General features: G+C 63.7%; 1 protein-coding gene across 1 annotated transcript; it reads left to right on the forward strand.

The window, feature by feature from the left end:
• Window positions 1-2336: 2336 nt before the first annotated feature.
• On the forward strand, window positions 2337-22807 carry LOC136051182 (spectrin beta chain, non-erythrocytic 4-like; the record flags this gene model as incomplete). The annotated part of the gene is given in 21 exon segments (XM_065740509.1): window positions 2337-2463; window positions 3844-3995; window positions 4750-4784; window positions 5076-5250; window positions 6092-6183; window positions 6305-6385; window positions 6469-6544; window positions 6546-6585; window positions 7541-7653; window positions 8056-8243; window positions 8327-8444; window positions 9082-9240; window positions 10486-10788; window positions 11458-11608; window positions 12449-13319; window positions 14793-14930; window positions 15773-16535; window positions 17136-17338; window positions 18604-18695; window positions 20060-20463; window positions 22553-22807. Coding segments are annotated over 21 exon segments (4536 nt in total), but the record flags the coding sequence as incomplete, so codon positions are not given.
• Between the last annotated feature and the right edge of the window lie 1367 nt (window positions 22808-24174).

Here is a 24174-nt window from a genome sequence, read left to right on the forward strand (position 1 = left end):
CTCCCAGACCCCACAGAGCCCCCCCGACCCCATAGAGACCCCATTAGAGACCTCCCAGACCCCATAGAGCCCCCCCAGGCCCCCCCAGACCCCATAGAGACCCCACTAGAGACCCCACTAGAGACCCCACTAGAGACCCCATTAGAGACCCCCCCAGAGCCCTCACAGAGCCCCCCCAGACCCCATAGAGCCCCCATAGAGACCCCATTAGAGACCTCCCAGACCCCATAGAGCCCCCCCAGACCTCATAGGAGACCCCACTAGAGACCCCACTAGAGACCCCACTAGAGACCCCACTAGAGACCCCACTAGAGACCCCACTAGAGACCCCACTAGAGACCCACTAGAGACCTCCCAGACCCCATAGAGCCCCCCCAGACCTCATAGAGACCCCACAGAGCCCCCCGACCCCATAGAGACCCCATTAGAGACCTCCCAGACCCCACAGAGCCCCCCCGACCCCATAGAGACCCATTAGAGACCTCCCAGACCTCATAGAGCCCCCCCAGGCCCCCCCAGACCCCATAGAGACCCCACTAGAGACCCCACTAGAGACCCCACTAGAGACCCCACTAGAGACCCCATTAGAGACCCCCCCAGAGCCCTCACAGAGCCCCCCCAGACCCCATAGAGACCCCATTAGAGACCCCATTAGAGACCCCACAGAGCCCCCCCAGACCCCATAGAGCCCCCATAGAGACCCCATTAGAGACCTCCCAGACCCCATAGAGCCCCCCCAGACCTCATAGAGACCCCACAGAGCCCATAGAGACCCCACAGAGCCCATAGAGACCCCACAGAGACCCCATTAGAGACCCCATTAGAGACCCCCCCAGAGCCCTCACAGAGCCCCCCCAGACCCCATAGAGCCCCCACAGAGACCCCATTAGAGACCCCACAGAGACCCCATTAGAGACCCCACAGAGACCCCACAGAGACCCCACAGAGACCCCCAGACCCCATAGAGCCCCCATAGAGACCCCATTAGAGACCTCCCAGACCCCATAGAGCCTCCCCAGACCCCATAGAGCCCCCATTAGAGCCCCCACAGAGCCCCCATTAGAGCCCCCACAGAGCCCTTAGAGCCCCCAGAGACCCCCCCCCGACCCCATAGAGCCCCATACCGCCCTACGGAGCCCCCCCCCACCCCACAGCATCATCCATCCTCCCCCCGCCCCCCCCGGGTCACCTTGCACCCCCTCCGCAGGGGGGCACAAGAAATACCCCCTCCCCCTTCAGATCCCATCCATCCTTTTCATCAATCAATTAATTTTTTTTTTAATTGGGGGGGGGGGGGGGGGGGAGGAGCGCGCCCTCCCATTGGCTGCGGCTTTTTTGGGGGGGAGGGGGGGGGGGGGCGGAGCTGAGCGCGCACCGCGGACGGGCGGATCCGAAGCGGCGGCGGCGGAGCTTTGCCCCCCCCCTCCCTCCCCCCCCCCCCCATCAGCACAACCTACGACCCCCCCGGTAAGTGCCCCCCCCCATCCCATCATCACCCCTCCCCCCCCCCCTTAGAAAAATAATGGGATGTTCTCCCCTCCCCCCACCCCTCCATCACCATCGTGGGGAGGATGGGGGGGTCCCCTATTATTTTGGGGGCGGGGGGGGGGGGGATGCCCGCATCCCATCGTGATTTGGGGGGGCAATGGGGGGGACACCTTATGGGGTCGTGGGGCTGTGGGGGGGAGGGGTGTCAAGGTGACCGGGCTGGGGGGGGGGAATCTGTGGGGTGGAATGGGGTTTCTATGGGGCTTTGGGGGGGGGGGGTGTAAGTGGGATGGGGGGGGTTCCTTGGGTGGTGGCATGGGGGGCTGGGGTCTGTATGGGATGCTGGGGGGGGGGTCCCTATAGGGGTGGGGGGGCTGCTGTGGGGGTTGGGGCTCTGGGGGGGGTCTCTGTGGGGTCTGGGGGGTTCTATGGGATCCTGTGGGGCTGTTTGGGGAGCGGGGGGGGTCATTATGGGGTCTGGGGGGGGGCTCTGTAGGATATTATGGGGGTGGGGGCCTGGGAGGATGCTATGGGGGGGTGGGGGCTCTAGGGTGGGTCACTATGGGGTCGGGGGGGGGGGGGGGAGCTGTGTAGGATGCTATGGGGCTGTTTGGGGGTCTCTATGGGGTCTGGGGAGGGGATGTTGTGGGGGTGGGGGCTCTGGGGGGGTCACTATGGGGTCTGGGGGGGCTGTGTAGGTTGCTATGGGGATGTCTGGGGGGAGGGGGGGTTCCCTATGGTTCTCTGGGGATGGGGGGCGAAATAATTACATGGGGGGGGGGGGGGGTGACATGGGGGGGCAGTCACAGCTGGGGTGTATTCCCCCCCCCCCCCCCCCCCCAGGGACAATGGCGGCCGAAGTGGGGCCCGTGGAGGTGCCCCCCCCCTCCAACAATAACAACAACGGCCCCTGGGACGCCCCCCCCCCCACGACGGACGCTTCCCCCACCCCCCACCCCCCCACGTCGTCTGTCCGTGGGGGGGGGGGGTGGGACGAGAGCGGAGCCCCCCCCTCAAAATCTTCGAGTGCTCCAGGATCAAAGCGCTGGCGGGTACAGGGGGGGGCACGTCCTAATAATGGGGGGCTGTGGGGGGGGGGGGGGGGGCTCATGTTTGGGGGGTCGCAATAATGGGGGGCTGCGGGATGGAGGGGGGGGGTCATGGGGGGGGGTCTCAATTATGGAGGGGCCTGTGTGGTTGTGGGGGTCCCAAAAACGGGGGGCTAAGGGGGGGGGGGCTCATTAATGGGCGTTACTGGGGGGGGGTACACGGGGGGGGGGTTGCCATTAATGGGGGGCTGTGGGGTGGGCCCCAATTCTGGGGGGCTGTGGGGTCAGGGAGGATGCGGGGGGGGGGGGGATCTCAGTAGTGGGGGGGCTGAGGGTTGGGGGGGGTCTCGTTAATGGGGGGGCTGAAGGGGGGGCCGAATAATGGGGGACAGTGGGGTGGGGGGGGGAACTTGGGGTGGGTCCCCAATTCTGGGGGGCTGTGGGGTCAGGGAGGATGTGGGGGGGGGGGGGTCCTAGTAATGGGGTGCTCATGGGAGAAGGGGGGGGGTCACATTAATGGGGGGCTGTGGGACGGGGGGGGAATGTGGGGAGGGGGGGTCCCAATAATGGGGGGGTCCCAATAATGGGGCCGTTGGGGAGGGGGGGGGTCCCAATAATGGGGGGGCGTGGGGAGGGGGGGTCCCAATAATGGGGGGCTTGGGGAAGGGGGGGTTCCAATAATGGGGGCGTTGGGGAGGGGGGGGTCCCAATAATGGGGGGGTGTGGGGAGGGGGGGTCCCAATAATGGGGGCGTTGGGGAGGGGGGGGGTCCCAATAATGGGGGGCTTGGGGAGGGGGGGGTCCCAATAATGGGGGGGCGTGGGGAGGGGGGGGTCCCAATAATGGGGGGTTGGGGAGGGGGGGGTCCCAATAATGGGGGGGTCCCAATAATGGGGGGCTGAGGAGGGGGGGGTCCCAATAATGGGGGGGCGTGGGGAGGGGGGGTCCCAATAATGGGGGGTTGGGGAGGGGGGGGTCCCAATAATGGGGGGGCTTGGGGAGGGGAGGGGTCCCAATAATGGGGGGCCTTGGGGAGGGGGGGGTCCCAATAATGGGGGGCGTTGGGAGGGGGGGGGGTCCCAATAATGGGGGGGGGGTTGTGAATAGGGGAGGGGTTCTCTCCGGGGGGGGGGCTCTCACAAATGGGGGTTACGGTGCTGTCCCATTCGTGGGGAGATCTATGCGGTTGCGTCAGTACAGCCTATGGGGATGGGATGTGGAGGGGGGGGGGGGGATTTTTTTTGTTGGGGGGGGGGTCTCACGTGGCCCCCCCCCCCACGCCCCCCCCCCCCCCCCCCCCCCGAAGATGAGCGCGAGGCGGTGCAGAAGAAGACGTTCACCAAATGGGTGAACGCGCACCTCTCCCGCGCCTCCGTCCGCGTCGGGGACCTCTACTGCGACCTCCGAGATGGGGTGCTGCTCACACGGCTCCTCGAGCTGCTGTCCGGGGAGCCCCTGGTGAGGGGGGGGGGGGGGGGGGGGGCACCCCAAATTTACACCCGACCCCCCCCCCCCCCCCCCTCTTCGAACCCCCCTTGTCCCCGCTGCCACCCTAAATGTACAACATCCCCCCCCCATCCCCATTGCCTCCTCGAGCTGCTGTCCTGGGAACCCCTGATGAGGGCTGTGGGGGGGGACACCCCAAATTTACACCCAGGACGGGGGGGGTGACCCCAAATTTACACCCAACCCCACTCCCCCCCTCTTCGAACCTCCCTTGTCCCTACTGCCACCCTAAATGTACACTGTCCCCCCCCCATCCCCATCTGCTGCCCGGGGAGCTGCTTGTGGGGGGGGGGGGGGATGAGGAGGGGGGTGGGACCCCAAATTTACACCCAACCCCCACCTTCCAACCCCCCTCATCCCCACTGCCACCCTAAATGTCCCCCCCCCCGTCCACATCTCCATCGCCTCTTTGAGCTGCTGTCCGGGAAACCCCTGGTGAGGGGGGGGGGTGGGGGGCACCCCAAATTTACACCCGACCCCACCCCCACTACCAAACCCCCCTTGTCCTCAATGCCACCCTAAACCTACACCGCCCCCCCCCCCCCCCCCAGCCCCCATTGCCTCCTTGAACTGCTGCCCAGGGCACCGCTGGTGGGTGGGGGATGGGGAGGGGGATGAGGAGGGGGTGGGACCCCAAATTTACACCCAACCCCCCCCCCCCCTCTGTCCCCATTGACACCCTAAATGCACCCCCCCCCCCCCCCAGTCCCCATCGAGCTGCTGCCTGGGGAGCCACCAATGGTGGGGGGGGGGAGGGAGGTGTGGGGTGGGGGGAGGGGCAGGATGAGGAAGAAGTGGGGGGGACTCGATGCGCACACCCCTCCCCCCAAACCCCATCGAGCTGCTGCCTGGGGAACCACCAGGAGGGGGGGGGGATGTGGGGTGGGGGTGGGGGGCAGGATGAGCAAGAAGTGGGGAGGACTCGATGACCCCACTCCCCCTAATGGGATTTCCATGTGTTCTTTGGGGCTCTGCCCCCCCCACCTCCCCCCTGCCCCCCCACCCCACACCCGCTCCCCCCCCACCCCACAGCCGCGCCCCCACGCGGGGCCGCATGCGCATCCACTCCCTGGAGAACGTGGACAAAGCGCTGCAGTTCCTGAAGGAGCAGCGCGTGCACCTCGAGAACGTGGGCTCCCACGACATCGTGGACGGGAACCACCGCCTCACGCTCGGCCTCATCTGGACCATCATCCTCCGCTTCCAGGTGGGGGGGGGCGGGGCCTCCAAGGGCGTGGGTGTGTGACCCCCCCCCCCCCCCATCCGGTCACATGGTGAATTGGGACGAGGACGGAGTCGGGCCCCGCCCCTTTCCGGTCCAACTGGTGAATTGGGACAAGGATGGAGTCGGGCCCCGCCCCCTTCTGGAGTCAGGCCCCGCCCCCTTCTGGAGTCAGGCCCCGCCCCTTCTGGAGTCGGGATCCGCCCCTTCTGGAGTCAGGCCCCGCCCCTTCTGGAGTCGGGCTCCTCCCCTTCTCGATTCAGGCTCCGCCCGTTCCGGTCCCACAGGTGAATTGGGACTAGGATGGAGTCAGGCCCTGCCCCCTTCTGGAGTCAGGCTCCGCCCCCTTCTGGAGTCAGGCCCCGCCTCTTACAGTCCCACGGGTGAATTGGGATTAGGATGGAGTCAGACCCCCACCCCTTCTGGAGTTGGGCTCCGCCCCTTCTGGAGTCAGGCCCCACCCCTTACGGTCCCACTGGTGAATTGGGACAAGGATGGAGTCAGGCCCCACCCCCTTTTGGAGTCAGGCCCCTCCCCTTTCCGGTCCCACGGGTGAATTAAGACTAGGATAGAGTCAGGCCCCGCCCCTTTCGGTGCCAGGCCCCGCCCCTTCTGGTCACACAGGTGCGCTGCCCTCCCCTGTGCTCCCGCAGCCCCAGTGACCCTTCAGTGGTTCAGGCCGTGATTCAGCACTTCCCAAACACCCCCCCTTGCTCCCCCCATTGCCCCATGGCTGCCCCATACAACCCCCCCCGCCCCCCCCTTTTCCCTATGGCTGCCCCATACACCCCCCCCCGCCCCCCCATTGCCCCATGGCTGCCCCTAGATCCAGGTGATCAAGATCAAGACAGAGGACAATCGTGAGACGCGCTCGGCCAAGGATGCTCTCCTCCTTTGGTGCCAGATGAAAACAGCGGGGTGAGCCCCCCCACTCCGACCCCCCCCCCCCTTGTGTACCCCACGTGGGTCCCTCACACCCCAGATTTTGAGGGGGGGGGATGGAGTGGTTGGGTGACCCCCATCCCCATCCTCACCGTAGATACCCGGAGGTGAACATCCAGAACTTCACCACCAGTTGGAGGGACGGGTTGGCCTTCAACGCGCTCATCCACAAACACCGGTCAGTTGTGGGGTGGGGGGGTGGGGGTGGGGGTGTTTTTTGGGGTGAAACGCCCCCGATTTGGGTTTGTGTCCCACCTGCAGGCCGGACCTCGTGGACTTCCAGAAGTTGACCAAGTCCAACGCCACCTACAACCTGCAGAACGCCTTCAACACGGCCCGAGCAGCACCTGGGGCTCAGCAAGCTGCTGGACCCCGAGGGTAGGCCCGGGGGGGGGTGGGGGGGGGGAGTGGGGGTCCCGGGGGGGGCTCCATCTGTCAATTTGTGCATCCGTTTCTTTACTGATCTGTTGCGGAATCCATCCATACATTTCTGTGTCTGAGCCATCAGTTGATCTCCATCCTTCCATCTGTCCCTCAATCCTTCTCTTCGCCCGTCCCTCCATCCCTTCATCCCTCCCTCTCCTTTGCCCATCCCTCCCTCCCTTCGCCTGTCCCTCCCTCCCTCCGTCCATCCCTCCCTCCCTTCGTCCCTCCCTCCATCCCTTTCATCCCTCCCTCCCTCTCCCTTTGTCCCTCCCTCTCCCTTTGTCCCTCCCTCCCTCCCTTCGTCCCTCCCTCCCTCCCTCCGTCCATTCCTCCCTCCCTCCGTCCATTCCTCCCTCCCTCCGTCCCTCCCTCCCTTTTGCTCGTCCCTCCCTCCCTCCCTCTCCCTTTGTCCCTCCCTCCCTCCCTTCGTCCCTCCCTCCCTCCCTCCGTCCATTCCTCCCTCCCTCCGTCCATTCCTCCCTCCCTCCGTCCCCTCCCTCCCTTCACTCGTCCCTCCCTCCCTTCATCCCTCCCTCCCTCCCTTCACCCATCCCTCCATCCCTTCATCTCTCCCTCCCTTTGCCCATCCCTCCCTCCCTCCGTCCTCCCTCCATCCCTTCAACCCTCCCTCCCTCTCCCTTCGCCTGTCCCTCCCTCCCTCCGTCCATCCCTCCATCCCTTCGTCCCTCCCTCCCTTCGCCCATCCCTCCCTTTGCCCATCCCTCCCTCCCTTCATCCCTCCCTCCCTCCCTCCATCCTTCATCCCTCCCCCACTTCACCCATCCCTCCCTCTCTTCATCCCTCCCTCCCTCCATTCCTCCTCACTCCATCCCTCCAACTCCTGGGGGGCACAGGGGGGCACCCTTGGGGGGGATGGGGTGGTCCGACACATCACTGCCCCCCCCAGATGTCAACATGGAGGACCCCGATGAGAAGTCCATCATCACCTACGTGGTCTCCTTCTACCACTACTTCTCCAAGATGAAGGCGTTGGCCGTGGAGGGGAAGCGCATCGGGAAGGTGGGTGTGGGGGTCCCCATCCGTGGGGTGTCCCCTCTCCAGGGTGTCCCCCGTCTTTGGGTGTCCCCTCCATGGTATACCCCATTTTTGGTGTGCCCCATCATCTTTGGGGTGTCCCATCCACGATATATCCAATCTTTGGGGTGTCCCCTCCGTGGTGTCCCCCATTTTTGGAGTGTCCCATCCTTGGGGGGGGGTCCCCTCCATGGGATGTCCCCTCCACATTGTACCCCATCTTTGGAGCATCCTCATCACAGCGTACCCCATCGTAGGGTCGCCCCATTTCCCACCTCCCCCCCTCCCCACCCCCACTTCCTCCTCGCTCTCCGAAGACCACAGCACCTTGGGGAGGGGCAGCATCGGGGTGCCCCCCGTACCCCCCAACCTCCCCCTGCCCCCCAGGTTCTGGACGGGGTCCTGGAGCTGGAGGCGGTGACGCGGCGCTACGAGGCGTTGGCAGCGGAGCTGTTGGCGTGGATCCGCCGCACCGTCGCCGTCATCAGCAACCAGAAGTTCGCCAACTCGCTGGCCGGCGTTCAGCAGCAGCTCCAGGCCTTCACCGCCTTCTGCACCATGGAGAAACCCGTCAAGTGAGGAGCCGACCCCATAGGGTGATTTGGGGGGGCTGGATGTGGGGTGACCCCTCAGCCCGGGTCTCATTTCCCCCATAAAGGTTTCAGGAGAAGGGGAACCTGGAGGTGCTGCTCTTCACCATCCAAAGTCGACTGAGGGCGGCCAACCGCAAACTCTACGTGCCGGGGGAAGGGAGGAGCATCTCGGACATCAATAAGGTGGGGGAGGAAGAAGCGCTCGGAGGGGGCGGTCCCGCTGAGATCCGGGTCCTCCAGGACGTCCCCGTGGGGTCCCGTACTTCCCAGACCCAAGGTTTGTAGACGACCCCGTTGAGGGTCTCCAATAAGTCAAGGATGTCCCAAGGAAGCGTTGTCGATGACCAAAGTGGACCTCATTGTCCTCAAGATCTCGTTGGCCAACAGCTTGTAGGGCAGTGACCCACTGAGCTCCTGATCCTGTAGGACATCCCCATGGGGTCCCGCTCTTCCAGTCCCAAGGTTTGTAGGACGACCCCATAGAGGGTCTGCAGTAAGTCAAGGATGTCCCAACCAAGCGTTGGCCATGACTGAGGTGGATCCCATCCTTCTCAAGATCTCGTTGGCCAACCGCTTGTAGGGCAGCGACCCCACTGAGCTCCTGACCTTGTAGGACATCCCCACGGGGTCCCACTCTTCCCCACCCCACAGAGCTCCTGGTCTTGTAGGACGTCCCCATAGGGGATCTGTCCCAGTGGTTGACGATGGCCAAGGTTGGTCCCATCCCACTCAAGACCTCGGTGGCCATGATCTCATATCGGGTGTGGGGGTCTGTGGGTGCAGCCCCCTCCCCTACAACCATCCCCCCCTTCCCCCCAAGGCGTGGAGCATCCTGGAGAAGGCGGAGCACGAGCGGGAGGTGGCGCTGCGGGATGAGCTGATCCGGCAGGAGAAGTTGGAGCGGTTGGCGCAGCGCTTCGACCACAAAGCCGCCATGAGGGAGACGTGGCTGAACGAGAACCAGCGGCTGGTGTCGCAGGTGGGGGGGCAGGGGGGCTTGGGGGGATGGGGGGGGTGTGGGGTGGGATTTTGGGGGGGTTTGGAGGGGTTGAGGAAGCACCGGGGGCGTCTCAGTGGGGTCGTGCAATGAAGAATTGGGGGTGACCAAAGTGGACCCCATCGTTAAGACTTCGTTGGCTAACGGCTCCGCAGAGCTCCAGTCTTGTAGGACACCCCCATGGGGTCCCGCTCTTCCCAGTCCCACAGAGCCTGCAGCCCTATAGGGCGACCCCATAAGGGATCCCCATCTCCAATAACTCAAGGATGTCCCAACCAAGAGTTGGTGATGACTGAGGTGGACCTCGTCCTCCTCAAGATTTCATTGGCCAACCCCTTGTAGGGCAGTGACCCCACAGAGCTCCAGTCTTGTAGGATGACCCCATGAGGTCCTGCTCTTCCCAACCCCATAGAGCTCCAGTCTTGTAGGACATCCCCATGGGATCCTGCTCTTCCCAATCCCACGTTGGTCCCAGCCTTGTAGGATGACCCCATAGAGGACCTCCAGTAAGTCAAGAACGTCCCAACCGATCCAAGGTGGACCCCATCCTCTTCAACTCCTCATTGGCCAACCCCTTGTAGGGCAGTGACCCCACAGAGTTTCAGTCTTGTAGGATGACCCCATGAGGTCCCGCTCTTCCCAACCCCACAGAGCTCCCAGCCTTGTAGAACAACCCCATAGAGGACCTCCATTAAGTCAAACACATCCCAACAAAACCTCATTGGCCAACGGTGACCCCACCGAGCTCCGATCTCCCAGGACGACCCCACGGAGCGCCCCACCGCCCCCTGACCCTACACCCACCCCCATCCTCTGACCTGGGGCCAACCCCTTGTAGGGCAGTGACCCCACAGAGCTTCAGTCTTGTAGGATGACCCCATAGAGGACCTCCAGTAAGTCAAAGACATCCCAACAAGACCTCATTGGCCAACGGTGACCCCACCGAGCTCCAATCTCCCAGGTCGACCCCACGGAGCGCCCCACCGCCCCCTGACCCTACACCCACCCCCATCCTTTGACCTGGGGCCAACCCCTTGTAGGGCAGTGACCCCACAGAGCTCCGGCCTTGTAGGATGACCCCATAGAGGACCTCCATTAAGTCAGAGACATCCCAACAAGACCTCATTGGCCAACGGTGACCCCACCGAGCTCCAATCTCCCAGGTCAACCCCACGGAGCGCCCCACCGCCCCCTGACCCTACACCCACCCCCATCCTCTGACCCCAGGACAACTTCGGCTACGACCTGCCGGCGGTGGAGGCCGCCATGAAGAAGCACGAGGCCATCGAGGCCGACGTGTCGTCGTACCGCGAGCGCATCCAGGCCGTGGCCGAGCTGGCGCTGGAGGTGGAAGCGGAGAACTACTACGACGCCAAACGCGTGGCGGCGCAGAGGGACAACGTCCTCCGCCAGTGGGGGCTCCTCAACCAACTGCTGCGCGCCCGGCGCGGCCGCCTCGAGCAGCACCTCGCCCTGCAGAGGGTCTTCCAGGAGATGGTCTACATGATCGACTGGATGGAGGAGATGCAGGTGGCGGGGGGACGCCCCAGGTTGGGAGGTGGGGGGACTTCGAGGGGATGTGGGGTGTCCTCAATGGGATGTGGGGTGTCCCAGTGAGGTATGGGGCACCTCAATGGGAAGTGGGGTGTCCCAATGGGATGAGGGGTGTCCCAGTGAGATATGGGGCACCTCAATGGGAAGTGGGGTGTCCCAGTGGGATGTGGGGTGTCCTCAATGGGATGTGGGGTGTCCCAGTGAGATATGGGGCACCTCAATGGGAAGTGGGGTGTCCCAATGGGATGAGGGGTGTCCCAGTGGGATGTGGGGTGTCCTCAATGGGATGTGGGGTGTCCCAGTGAGATATGGGGCACCTCAATGGGATGTGGGGTGTCCTAAATAGAATGTGGGGTGTCCCAGTGGGATGTGGGGCACCTCAATGGGATGAGGGGTGTCCCAATGGGATGTAGGGTGTCCCAGTGGGATGTGGGGTGTCCTAAATGGAAAGTGGGGTGTCCCAATGGGATGAGGGGTGTCCCAGTGGGATGAGGGGCGTCCCAGTGAGATATGGGGCACCTCAATGGGATGTGGGGTGTCCCAATGGGACGAGGGGTTTTCCAGTGGGATGTGGGGGTGTTTTCAATGTGGATGTGGGGTGTCCTGACCCCCCCCCCCCCCCCCATTTCCACCCTCTCTGCTCAGGCGCCGCTGCTCTCCAGGGATCTGGGGAAGCACCTTCTGGAGGTGGAGGACCTGCTGCAGAAGCACGCGCTGCTGGAGGCCGACGTCGCCGCGCAGAGCGAGCGCGTGCGGGCGCTCAACGGCGCCGCCCTCAAATTCACCGAGCTGGAGGGTAACGGGGGGCACCGGGACTGGGGGGGCTGCCCTCAAATTCACCGAGCTGGAGGGTAACGGGGGCACCGGGACTGGGGGGGCTGCCCTCAAATTCACCGAGCTGGAGGGTAACGGGGGGCACCGGGACTGGGGGGGGCACTGGGCTAGGGGGCACTATGTTGAGGTTCATGGGGTTGGGGGGCAGTAGGGTTGGGTTCTCCAAGGGTTGGGGGGCAATGGGGTTATGGGGTTATCGTGTTTGGGTTCCCTAAGGCTTTAGGGGTCACCAGGATTGGGTTCTCCAAGGGTTGGGTCACCAGGGTTGGGGGTCACCAGGGTTGGGGGTCATCATATTTAGGTTCTCTAAGGGTTGGGGGTCGCCAGGGTTGGGTCACCAGGGTTATGGGGTCCACCAGGTTGGGGTCCACCAGGTTGGGGTCCACCGGTTGGGTCCACCAGGTTGGGGTCCACCGGGTTGGGGTCCACCGGTTGGGTCCACCAGGTTGGGGTCCACCGGGTTGGGGTCCACCAAGGGATGGCTGCCACCAGCTTGGGGTCCACCGGGTTGGGGTCCACCAGGTTGGGGTCCACCAGGTTGGGATCCACCAGGTTGGGGTCCACCGGGTTGGGGTCCACCGGTTGGGTCCACCGGGTTGGGGTCCACCAGGTTGGGATCCACCAGGTTGGGGTCCACCAGGTTGGGGTCCACCAGTTGGGTCCACCAGGTTGGGTCCACCAGGTTGGGGTCCACCAGCTTGGGGTCCACCGGGTTGGGGTCCACCAGTCTGAGCATCCCCAGAGGCGCTGAGCGACGGTCCCAGGCCCTGCTGTGCTCCAGCCCCACTTCTCCCCCCCGCAGGATACCAACCCTGCGACCCCCAGATCATCTGCAACCGCGTGAACCACGTGCAGACGTGCCTGCGGGAGCTGGGCGAGCTGGCGGCCAAGAGACGCCGGGAGCTGGAGGACTCGCGCCAGATCTGGACCTTCTTCCAGGAGATGGAGGAGGCCGAGGCCTGGATCCGCGAGAAGGAGCAGATTTTGGCCTCCAAGACCTGCGGCCGCGACCTGAGCAGCGTTCTGGCGTTGACCGGCGAGCACAAATCCATGCTGGGAGAACTGGGCAACCGCCGCGCTTCGCTGCACCACACGATGAAAAACGGCGAGGAGATCTTGGCCAAGAAGGGCTCGAGCCCCGACGGCATCCGCCAGAAGATCCGCGCCGTCCGCTCGCGCTGGAAGAAGCTGGAGGAGGCGGTGGGGCTGCACCAGCAGAAGCTCCACGAGGCTCTGAGCTTCTTCCAGTTCAGCGCCGACACGGACGACCTGGTGGCGTGGCTGCAGGACGCGTACCGCATCGTCTCCAGCGATGACTTCGGCCACGACGATTACTCCACCCAGAGCCTCCTGCGCAAGCACCGCGCCGTGGTGGACGAGGTGGAGCGGCACGGCGCGGCGGTGGCGGCCCTGCGGAGGCAGCTGGGGGCCCTGGCCCCCGAGCACCAGCGCGGGGTGGAGGTGCAGATCCGGGTGGTGGAGGTGGAGCAGCTGTACGGGGAGGTGGCCGAGGTGGCCGTCCTGAGGCAGCAGTGGCTGCGGGACGCGTTGGCCGTCTATAGGATGTTCAGCGAGGTGCGCGCCTGCGAGGTGTGGGTGGACGAGAAGGAGCAGTGGTTGCAGAGGATGGAGGTGCCCGAGGAGCTGGATGAGGTCGAGGTGGTGCAGCACAGGTGTGGGGCGGTGGGGTTGGCTGGGTGTCTGTTGGGGACTTCGGTGTCACCATGGGGTTGGTGGGGTCTCCATTAGGGACTTCAGTGTCACTGTGGGGTTGGTGGGGTCTCCGTTGGGTTCTTAGTGTCACTGTGGGGTTGGTGGGGTCTCCGTTGGGGACTCCAGTGTCACTGTGGGGTTGGTGGGGTCTCCGTTGGGTTCTTCAGTGTCACCGTGGGGTTGGTTGGGTCTCCATTGGGTTCTTAGTGTCACTGTGGGGTTGGTGGGGTCTCCATTGGGTTCTTAGTGTCACTGTGGGGTTGGTGGGGTCTCCATTGGGTTCTTAGTGTCACTGTGGGGTTGGTGGGGTCTCCATTAGGGACTTCAGTGTCACTGTGGGGTTGGTGGGGTCTCCATTGGGTTCTTCAGTGTCACCGTGGGGTTGGTGGGGTCTCCGTTGGGGACTCCAGTGTCACTGTGGGGTTGGTGGGGTCTCCGTTGGGGACTCCAGTGTCACTGTGGGGTTGGTGGGGTCTCCGTTGGGTTCTTCAGTGTCACCGTGGGGTTGGTTGGGTCTCCATTGGGTTCTTAGTGTCACTGTGGGGTTGGTGGGGTCTCCATTGGGTTCTTAGTGTCACTGTGGGGTTGGTGGGGTCTCCATTGGGTTCTTAGTGTCACTGTGGGGTTGGTGGGGTCTCCATTAGGGACTTCAGTGTCACTGTGGGGTTGGTGGGGTCTCCATTGGGTTCTTCAGTGTCACCGTGGGGTTGGTTGGGTCTCCATTGGGTTCTTAGTGTCACTGTGGGGTTGGTTGGGTCTCCATTGGGTTCTTAGTGTCACTGTGGGGTTGGTGGGGTCTCCATTGGGTTCTTAGTGTCACTGTGGGGTTGGTGGGGTCTCCATTGGGTTCTTAGTGTCACTGTGGGGTTGGTGGGGTCTCCATTGGGTTCTTAGTGTCACTGTGGGGTTGGTTGGGTCTCCGTTGGGGACTTCAGTGTCACTGTGGGGTTGGTTGGGTCTCCGTTGGGGACTTCAGTGTCACTGTGGGGTTGGTTGGGTCTCCGTTGGGGACTTCAGTGTCACTGTGGGGTTGGTTGGGTCTCCGTTGGGTTCTTCAGTGTCACCGTGGGGTTGGTTGGGTCTCTGTTGGGTTCTTTGGTGTTGTTGGGTCTCCATTGGGGACTTCAGTGTCCCCTCGAGGTCGGTTGGGTCTCCATGGGGATTTTGTTGTCGCTGTGGGGTTGGTGTCCCCGTGAGGACTTTGGTGTCACCGTGTCACTGTGGGGTTGGTGTCCCCGTGTTGGTTCTCCACCGGCAACTTTGGGGTCACCATGGGGTTGGTTCTCTATGGGGTTACTCCGGGGACTTCAGTGTCACCATGTCACCATGGGGTTGGTGTCCATATACTGGGGTCACCCATGGGGTCTTCAGTGTCACCGTGGGGTCGCTGTCCCCCTCTGGGTCCCCATGGGGACCTCACCTGTTGCTCCCAGGTTTGAGAGCCTGGACCAGGAGATGAGCAGCGTGATGGGCCGCATCCTGGACGTCAACCAGGTGGTGCAGCAGCTGGTGGAGGGCGGACACCCCAGCGCCGAGGAGGTGTGCGCCTGCCAGGACCACCTCAACGGAAGGTACCGGCAGGGCGATGTCCCCTCGGGTCCTACAGCGGGATAAGGGTGTCCCCAGGAGTTGATGGTGGCCAAGAATGTCCCATCCTTCTCAAGATCTTGGAGGAGGAACGGTTTGTGGGGTGATATTCCCTGGTCCTGTGGTTGTCCCATCCCGGTGGGATGTCCCCATGGGGTCGGTGTCCCAAGAGTTGGCGATGACCAAAGGGGACCCCGTTCTTCTCAAGATCTTGGTGGAGGAACCGCTTATAGAGCTTCAGCCCCCGATCCCACGGTGTTCCCAACATGGTGGGACGTCCCCATGGAGCTTCCAGTCTTGTAGGATGTCCCCATGGGGTCCTGCAGTGGGAAAAGGAGGTCCCGAGGGTTGGCAATGGCTGAGGTGGGTCCCATCCTTCTCAAGATCTTCGTGGAGGAACCACTTGTAGGGCTCCATCCTCTGATCCCACGGTTCTCCCAACCTGGTGGGACATCCCCATGGGGTCCTACTGTGGTGTAATGGGACAAGGAGGTCCCAAGAGCTGTCAGGGACCGAGGTGGGTCCCATCCTTCTCAAGATCTTCGTGGAGGAACCACTTGTAGGGCTCCATCCTCTGATCCCACAGTTCTTCCGACCTTCTCTCGGATACGATGCTCCCAACCCAACCCCAGGGGTTGATGGTGGACGGGGTGGGTCGCATCCTTCTCAAGATCTTCGTGGAGGAACCTTTGTAGGGCTTCAATCCCTCACCCCACGCATTCCCCACTTTGGTGGCTCCAAACCCAACCCTCGACGTCGGCCGTGCCCGGCTCGCACATCCCGATGCCGGAGAAGGACGCGGTTCTCTGCCCCGCTGTCCCCGCAGGTGGAACCGCGTGGTGGAGCTGGTGGAGCAGAAGAAAGAGCAGCTCAGCTCGGTGCTGAAGATCCAGAACTACCTCCTGGAGTGCGCCGAGATGAAGGCCCAAGTGCGCGACAAGCGCAAAGCCATCGAGGCCACGCGCTCGGGCGGCGGCGGCGGCGACCTGGGCGGAGTGCTGGCGTTGCAACGCCGCCTGTCCACCATGGAGGCGGCGCTGGTGGTGCTGGAGCCGCGTTTGGTGGAGCTCCAACACGAGGGCGAGACGTTGGCGGCCGCGTACCCGGCGCGCGCCGCAGAGCTCCTGCCGCCCTTCGAGGAGATCGGCGTGGAGTGGGACGCCCTGAAGCGGGCGCTGCAGGGATGCGAGGACTCGCTGAGCGTCGCCGGGAGACTGCAGCAGTTCATCCAGGACCTGGACAGCTTCTTGGGTTGGTTGGTGAAGACCCAAGCGGCCGTGGCCGTGGAGGAGATGCCGGAGAGTTTGGCGGACGCCGAGCGGTTGTTGAACCGGCACGCCGCCCTCAAGGAGGAGATCAACGGCTACGAGGAGGACTATGCCAAAATCCAGGCGGCCAGCGACCTGCTGGCGCTCGAGGGGACCGAGGTGACCTCGCTGTCCCTCCAGCGGTGGCTGCAGCAGTTGGACGCCGGGTGGGGGAAGCTGCTGAGCAGCTGGGAGGAGCGGCGCGAGGCGTTGGTGCAAGCACACGTCTTCCAGCTCTTCCTGCGCGACGTGGAGCAGTGCGAGGCCGGGCTGGATAAGCAGGTGGGGGGGAGGAGGGGGTGGGGTTGGTGTGGGGAGATCTCTGTGGGGAGATGGAGGATTGGGAATGGAAGAGGTTGGAGGGATCTGTAGGGAGATGGAGGGTTGGGATGGGGTGGGGTTGGTGGGATCTGTGGGGAGATGGAGGGTTGGGATGGGAAGAGGTTGGTGTCATCTCCATGGGGAGATGGAGGTTGGGATGGGGTGAAGTTGGTGTCATCTCCATGGGGAGATGGAGGTTGGGATGGGGTGGGGTTGGTGTCATCTCCATGGGGAGGACGGAGGGGCGATGGAGAACACGACCCCTCCACGGACACCGGAGTCAGGATGAAGTCGTCCCCCCCTCTCTTGGTGTGTCCCCCCCTCTCGGTGTCCCCCCCCTCTCTCTGTGTCCCCCCCTCTCTTGGTGTCTCCCCCCCTCTCTCGGTGTCTCCCCCCCTCTCTCGGTGTCGTCCCCCCCTCTCTCGGTGTCCCCCCCCCTCTCTGTGTCCCCCCCCCTCTCTGTGTCCCCCCCCCCTCTCGGTGTCCCCCCTCTCTCGGTGCCCCCCCCCCTCTCGGTGTCCCCCCCCCTGTCTCGGTGTCCCCTCCCCCCCCCTTGTTCAGGAGGCCGCCCTGAGCCTCGCGGAGCTCCCGGACGCGGTGGAGGAGGTGGCGGCGGCCATGCGGAGGCAGCAGGACGCGGCCACGAGCGCGGAGCTGAGCCGCAGGAAGGCGCGCGTGGTCCTGAGCGCGGGGGAGGGGCTGCAGCGCGACGGCAACGCCTACACGGAGCGCATCGCGCGCGCCATGGACGGCCTGAGCCAAAAGTACGGGCACCCACAGCCCCCCCAGGGACACGGGGACCCCCGCTGTGCTGGGGAGAGGACCCCGTGGGAGAGGGATCCCCCCCTTTGGGAGAGGGACCCCCACTGTGGGGGGAGAGACCCCGTGGGGAGAGGGGATCCCCCCCCAGGGACACGGGGACCCCCGCTGTGCGGGGCAGAGACCCCGTGGGAGAGGGATCCCCCCCTTTGGGAGAGGGACCCCCACTGTGCGGGGAGAGACCCCATGGGGAGAGGGGATCCCCCCCCCAGGGACACGGGGACCCCCCGCTGTGCGGGGGAGAGACCCTGTGGGGAGAGGGACCCCCACTGTGTGGGGAGAGACCCCATGGGGATAGGGGATCCCCCCCAAGGGACATGGGGACCCCCGCTGTGCGGGGGAGAGACCCCATGGGGAGAGGGATCCCCCCCTTTGGGAGAGGGACCCCCCACTGTGCGGGGGAGAGACCCCATGGGGATAGGGGATCCCCCCTCTGGGGACATGGGGACCCCCGCTGTGGGGGGAGAGACCCCGTGGGGAGAGGGACCCCCACTGTGGGGGGAGAGACCCCATGGGGAGAGGGACCCCCCCCGTTGGGAGAGGGACCCCCACTGTGAGGGGAAAGACCCCACGGGGATTGGGACCCCCCTTTGGGAGAGGGACCCCCCACTGTGGGGATAGAGACCCCGTGGGGAGAGGGGATCCCCCCTCTGGGGACATGGGGACCCCCGCTGTGCGGGGGAGAGACCCCGTGGGGAGAGGGACCCCCCCCCCCTTTGGGAGAGGGACCCCCCACTGTGGGGGGTGAGACCCCATGGGGATTGGGACCCCCCCACACTGGGGACAGGGGGGACCCCCACTGTGGGGGAGAGACCCCATGGGGGAGAGGGACCCCTCCCCTTTGGGAGAAGGCCCCCCCCTCTGGGGAGCCCCACTGTGGGGGGAGAGACTCGCACTTTGGAGATTGGGGACCCCCCGACCCTTGGGGGCACGGAGACCCATCTGGGGATCAGGGACCCCCCCCTCTTTTGGGGACAGGGACACCGCCCCCCCAATTGAGCACAGTGCCCCCCTCCCCTCCCCTCCCCCACTGGGGACATGGGGACAGTGACTCCCCTCCCCCCCCCCCAATGGATTTCCACCGCCCTGTGCCTCAGTTTCCCTTTAAGCTCAAAGCGACGTTTCAGGGGGGAAAGCGAGGACTATTATGGGATTGTTGAGGGGGGGGGTCCCCACCGGCCCCCCTCCCCCCCCTCGCCCCCCCCCCCAGGATCCAACGCAACGCGGATCTGGCGGAGGAGCGTCTGCGGCGGCTGCGGGAGCACCTGGAGCTGCGGCGCTTCGTGCGCGACCTGCGCAGAGGTGCGGGGACCCCCCCCCCCCAAAAAAACACATATATGGGATGGGGGGGGGGGGAGGGGACCCCATGGAGGGGGGGTTGGGAAAGAGGGGAGGGGTCCGGCACCGCTCACGTGGTGGGAAGGGATGGATGTGGGTCGACGTTCGGTTTTTGGGGTCCGATTTCGGGGGTGAAAAGTCCCATTCTGAGTTGGGGGGGGGGGGGCTGTGCCGTTTCGGGGGGGTCGAGTTCTGGTTTTTGGGGGTCCGGTCCCGTTTTTGGGGGTGAAAAGTTCCGTTTTGGGAGGGAGGGGGGGGGGGCGTTCCTTCTGTTTTTGGGGGGCGGTGCTATTTTTATGGGATGCCCCCTATTTTCAACGCAAAAAGTGCAATTTTCAGAGCACTCTTTACCAGAAAAACCCACAATTTGGGGGAAACACTGCAACTCCGGGGGGGCACCGCTCCTTTTTTTTTTTTTGGGGGGGGGCCCTCTTTTTAGGGGGGCACCGCTCTTTTTGGGGTCATTCTTTCTATTTTTGGGGCCAGTGCTATTTTTATAGGATGCCCCTTATTTTCGACACAGAAAGTGCTATTTTCAGAGCATTATTTATTAAAAACCCCACAATTTGGGGGAAATACTGCAACGTGGGGGGGGGGGGCACCCCTCTTTTTTTTTTGGGGGGGGGCACCGCTCTTTTTGGGGTCACTCACTCCGTTTTTGGGGCCAGTGCTATTTTTACGGGATGCCCCCTATTTTCAATGCAAGAAGTGCTATTTTCAGAGCTCTATTTACTAAAACCCCCACAATTTGTGGGAAACAATGCAATGGGGGGGGGGGGGGAACCCCTCTTTTTTTGGGGGGGGGCACCGCTCTTTTTGGGGTCACTCACTCCGCTTTTGGGGGTCGGTTGTATTTTTATGGGACGCCCCCTATTTTCATCCCGAATAAGGCGATTTTCGTCGCGCTTTTCCCCGGGAGCCCACTCCTTTTGGGACAATAGCGCCATTTTTTTTGGGGGGGGGGGCAGCGCTATTTTGGGGCGATGAACGCCATTTTTGGGGAACACTGCTCTATTTTTTTGGGGGGGGGGTGCACCGCTTTTTTGGGGTCATTCCTTCTGTTTCTTGGGGGGGCACCGCTTGCTTTGGCCGATGCCCCCTATTCCCATCGCAATCCCTGCTATTTCCATCGCTCTTTCTGCTGAGAACCCGCACTTTTTGGGGGGTTCACCCCCATTTTGGGGTCCCCCCCTCCTGTTATACGGGTTCATCTCTTCATCCGGGGGGGGGGAATGGGGGGGGGGGGGGGGGGGGGGCAGCGCTACATTTGGCCGATGCCCCCTATTTCCATCTCAACATCTGCGATTTTCACGGCGTTTTTTTTCCAGCAACCCGGCACTTTTTGGGGCGAACCCCCTATTTGAAGCCCCCCCCCCGCCCCCCATCTTTTTTCCGGAGGGGGGGGGAGGGGGGGTTACCGGGTGGGGGGGGCCCATTTTGGCAGGAGGGCCGTCGGAACGCTCCGCCCGGCTGCTGCAGGGCTCTGCGGCATCGCGGGGCGGCGGATTCCCGATGCAGGGAGGGGGGGGGGAAGGAGGACCCCCCCCAAAAATGGGGACGGAAGAAACGGAAGGGGGGGGGTCCCGGCTCTCAGCCCCCCCCTCCCTGTGCCCCCAAGTTGGAGGAGTGGGTCGGGGAGAGGCTGCGGAGGGACGGGGAGCGCTGGGGGCGGCACGAAGCGCTGATGGCGGAGTTGGCGCAGAACAGGGAATGGCTGCAGCGCATCGAGGAGGTGCGGGGATGCGCCGGAGGAGGGGGGGGGGTCGCGGGGGGGGGGGGGGGGGGGGGAGGGGAGAGGAAGGGAAAGGGGGGGGGGGGTCTCCTGGGGGGGGATTGAGGTTGGGGGGCGGGGGGAGGGGAGGGAGGGGGGGGAGGGAGGTCGGCGCTGACGGAGCGGATTCGCGAAGGGATGAGGGTGATGGGGAGGGGGGAGGAGGGGGGTGGAGGGTGAGGGGGGTGGGGGGGGAGGGAACGGTGATGCGGACCCCCCCCCCCCCCCCGCCCCCCCCTCGGGCACCCCCTCCCCCTCTACCTTATCGATTTCCCCCCACCTCGTTGCAGAGCCCTCCCCCAACAATTGCATGCCCATCATCGCACCCCCCCCACCCACATTGCACCGCCCTATTGCGACCCCCCCCCTCCCCCGTGCCCCCCCCCACTTTATTGCATCCCCCCTTAGGATATCCCCCCCCAAAAAATGGCCCCCAGTCGCACCACCTTTCCTCACACCCCCCCCAAAAACTACCCGTGATTCCCCCCCCCAGAAGATAGCACATTACCCCCCGTTCCCCCCCAAAAACACCATTCCTCCCCCATGAACCTCACCCCCCCCCAAAAAAGAACACCTTTATCACCCCCAAAAAGCACATCACCCCAAAACCTCCACCCTCCCCCCCCCAAATTCCCCCCCCCCATATATGCCAGGAGTCCTCGTACTGGGAATGTCCCCCCCCCCCCCCCCCCGAGCCGATGTTTCCCCCTCTTGTGTCCTCATTATGAGCGGGGGGGGGGGGGCATGGGGGGGGGGGGAACACTCGGGGTAATGGGGGGGGGGGGGGGGACAAAATTGGGGGGAGGACGTAGGGGGACAGTGGGAGGAACTGGGGGGAGGACAATGGGGACAGTTGGGGGGCAATTGGGAAACTGACGGGGGGGGGCAGTGAGGATGTGGGGGGGGGCAATAGGGGAGACTGGGGGAACTGGGGGGGGGCTTTGTGGGGGGGGGACAGTGGGGACAGTGGGGGAGGTGATGGGGGACGTGGGGGGGCTTTGGAGGGGGTCAATGGAGGATGGGGGGGTGTGGGGACAGTGGGGGGGCTGTAGGGGGGGGCTGTAGGGGGGACAATGGCAGTAGGAGGGATGGGGGATATTGGGGGATGGGGGGGGGACAATGGGGGGCAGACAGTGGGGTGGCTTGGGGACAACATAGGGCCGTGGGGATGTCATGGGGACGGGGGGACACGGGGACATCATGGCATGGGGGGGGGGTGGGGACACTGGGGGGGGTGGGGCGCAAGAGGGGGGGGGGGCTCTGTGTCCCCTTGGTTCTCTCATCCTCGTGTCCCTCTCCCCTCGTGTCCGTGTCCCCGTCCCCACTGCTGTCCCCTCATCCCTGATGTCCCCACTGATGTCTCCACGTCACTGCTGTCCCCGTGTCACCTCCGTCCCCACGTCCCCACTGCTGCCCCCTACATCCCCAATGTCCCCACGTCCCCACTGCTGCCCCCATGTCACTGCTGCCCCTATGTCCCCACTGCTGTCCCCACGTCCCCACTGCTGTCCCCACATCACTGATGTCCCCACTGGTGTCTCCACGTCACTGCTGTCCCGATGTCCCCACTGATGTCCCGATGTCCCCACGTCCCCACTGCTCTTCCTACATCCCCAAAGTCCCCCTGCCCCCTCTGCTGTCCCCATGTCACCACTGTCCCCGTGTCCCCACTGTTGCCCCCCAACGTCCCCACTGCTGTCCCCCTACATCCCCACATCCCCTCTGCTGTGCCCACGTCACCGCTGTCCCCATGTCCCCACTGCTCTCCCTACATCCCCACGTCTCCCACGTCCACACTGCTGTCCCTACATCACCACTGCCCCCACATCCCCACTGCTGTCCCCACTGCTGTCCCCCACGTCCCCACGTCCCCCACGTCCCCTCTGCTGTGCCCACGTCACCGCTGTCCCCATGTCCCCACTGCTCTCCCTGCATCACCGCTGCCCCCACATCCCCATGTCCCCACGGCTCTCCCTACATCCCCACGTCCCCACTGCTGTCCCCCACGTCCCCTTCTGCTGTGCCCCCCATCACCGCCGCGTCCCCGCAGGAGGGGCAGCAGCTGCTTCAGGAGCGCCCGGCGCTGGCGGGCGCGGTGGGGCAGCAGTTGGCGGCGGTGCGGCAGCGGTGGACGGAGCTGGAGAGCGCGGCACAGGCGCGGGCGGAGCGGCTGCGGGCGGCCGGGGCGGCTCAGAGGCTGCAGCGCGGATACGCCGACCTCGAGCGGCGCTTGGGGCGATTGGAGGAGCAGCTGAGGGCGGGGGGCGAAGGGGCGGCCCTGGGGGCGCAGCTGCGGCGGCTGCAGGTGGGTCACCCCCGGGATTATGCCGGGGAGGGGTGGGATTATGCGTTGGTTGGGGTGGGATTACGTGTTGAGGTGGGATTATGTGTTGTTGGGATGGGATTAGGAGTTGTTGGGTGGTATTATGTGTTGTTGGGGTGGGATTATGCATTAAGGTGGGATTATGCATTGGTTGGGACGGGATTATGCATTGGTTGGGACGGGATTATGCGTTGGTTGTGGTGGGATTATGTGTTGAGGTGGGATTATGCATTGGTTGGGATGGGATTATGTGTTGTTGGGGTGGGATTATGCGTTGGTTGTGGTGGGATTATGTGTTGAGGTGGCGTTAGGAGCTGTTGGGGTGGGATTAGGAGTTGTTGGGGTGGGATTATGTATTAAAGTGGGATTATGCATTGGTTGAGGTGAGATTATGCGTTGGTTGGGGTGGGATTACGTGTTGAGGTGGGATTATGCATTGGTTGAAGTGGGATTATGCATTGGTTGGGGTGGGACTATGTGTTGAGGTGGGATTAGGAGCTGTTGGTGTGGGATTATGTGTTGGTTGGGGTGGGATTATGCGTTGGTTGGGGTGGGATTATGTGTTGAGGTGGCGTTAGGAGTTGTTGGGGTGGGATTATGCATTGAGGTGGGATTAGGAGTTGTTGGAGTGGGATTATGTGTTGTTGGAGTGGGATTATGCATTGAGGTGGAATTTTGTGTTGGTTAAAGGGGATTATGTGTTGTTTGGGGTGGGATTACGTATTGTGGGATTAAGCATCGGTCAGAATGGGATTATGTGTTGATTGGAATGGGATTGAACATCAATTGATATGGGATTAAGTATTGGTTGCAATGGGATTAGAGGTTTGATGTGATGGGATTAGGCAGCGCTGGTTGCAGTGGGATTACGGGCTGGTTGTGATGGGGATTATGCATTGGTTCCAATGGGATTGGGCAGCACTGGTTGCAATGGGATTAAGAGTTGCTTGGAATGGGATTATGAGATGGTTACAATGGGATTATACAGTGTTTCAAATGGGATTGGGCAGAACTGGATGAAATGGGATTAAGGATTGGTTGGGATGGGATTAAGGTCTGGTCACAATGGGATTTGGGGCTCATTGTAATGGGATTATACATCAATTCCAATGGAACTGGGCAGCACTGGGATTGCAATGGGATTACGGGCTGTCTGGAATGGGATTAAGGACTGGCTGCAATGGGATTACAGGCTGGTTGCAGTGGGATTACACATTGATTCCAATGGGATTGGGCAGCACTGGGATTGCAATGGGATTACGGGCTGGTCACAATGGGATTACAGGCTGGTTGCAATGGGATTACAGGCTGTCTGGAATGGGATTAAGGACTGGCTGCAATGGGATTAC

This window comes from Cyrtonyx montezumae, unplaced genomic scaffold (assembly GCF_038088225.1).
Source record: "Cyrtonyx montezumae isolate F1298 unplaced genomic scaffold, pur_monq_1.0 scaffold_262, whole genome shotgun sequence".
NCBI lineage: Eukaryota > Metazoa > Chordata > Aves > Galliformes > Odontophoridae > Cyrtonyx > Cyrtonyx montezumae.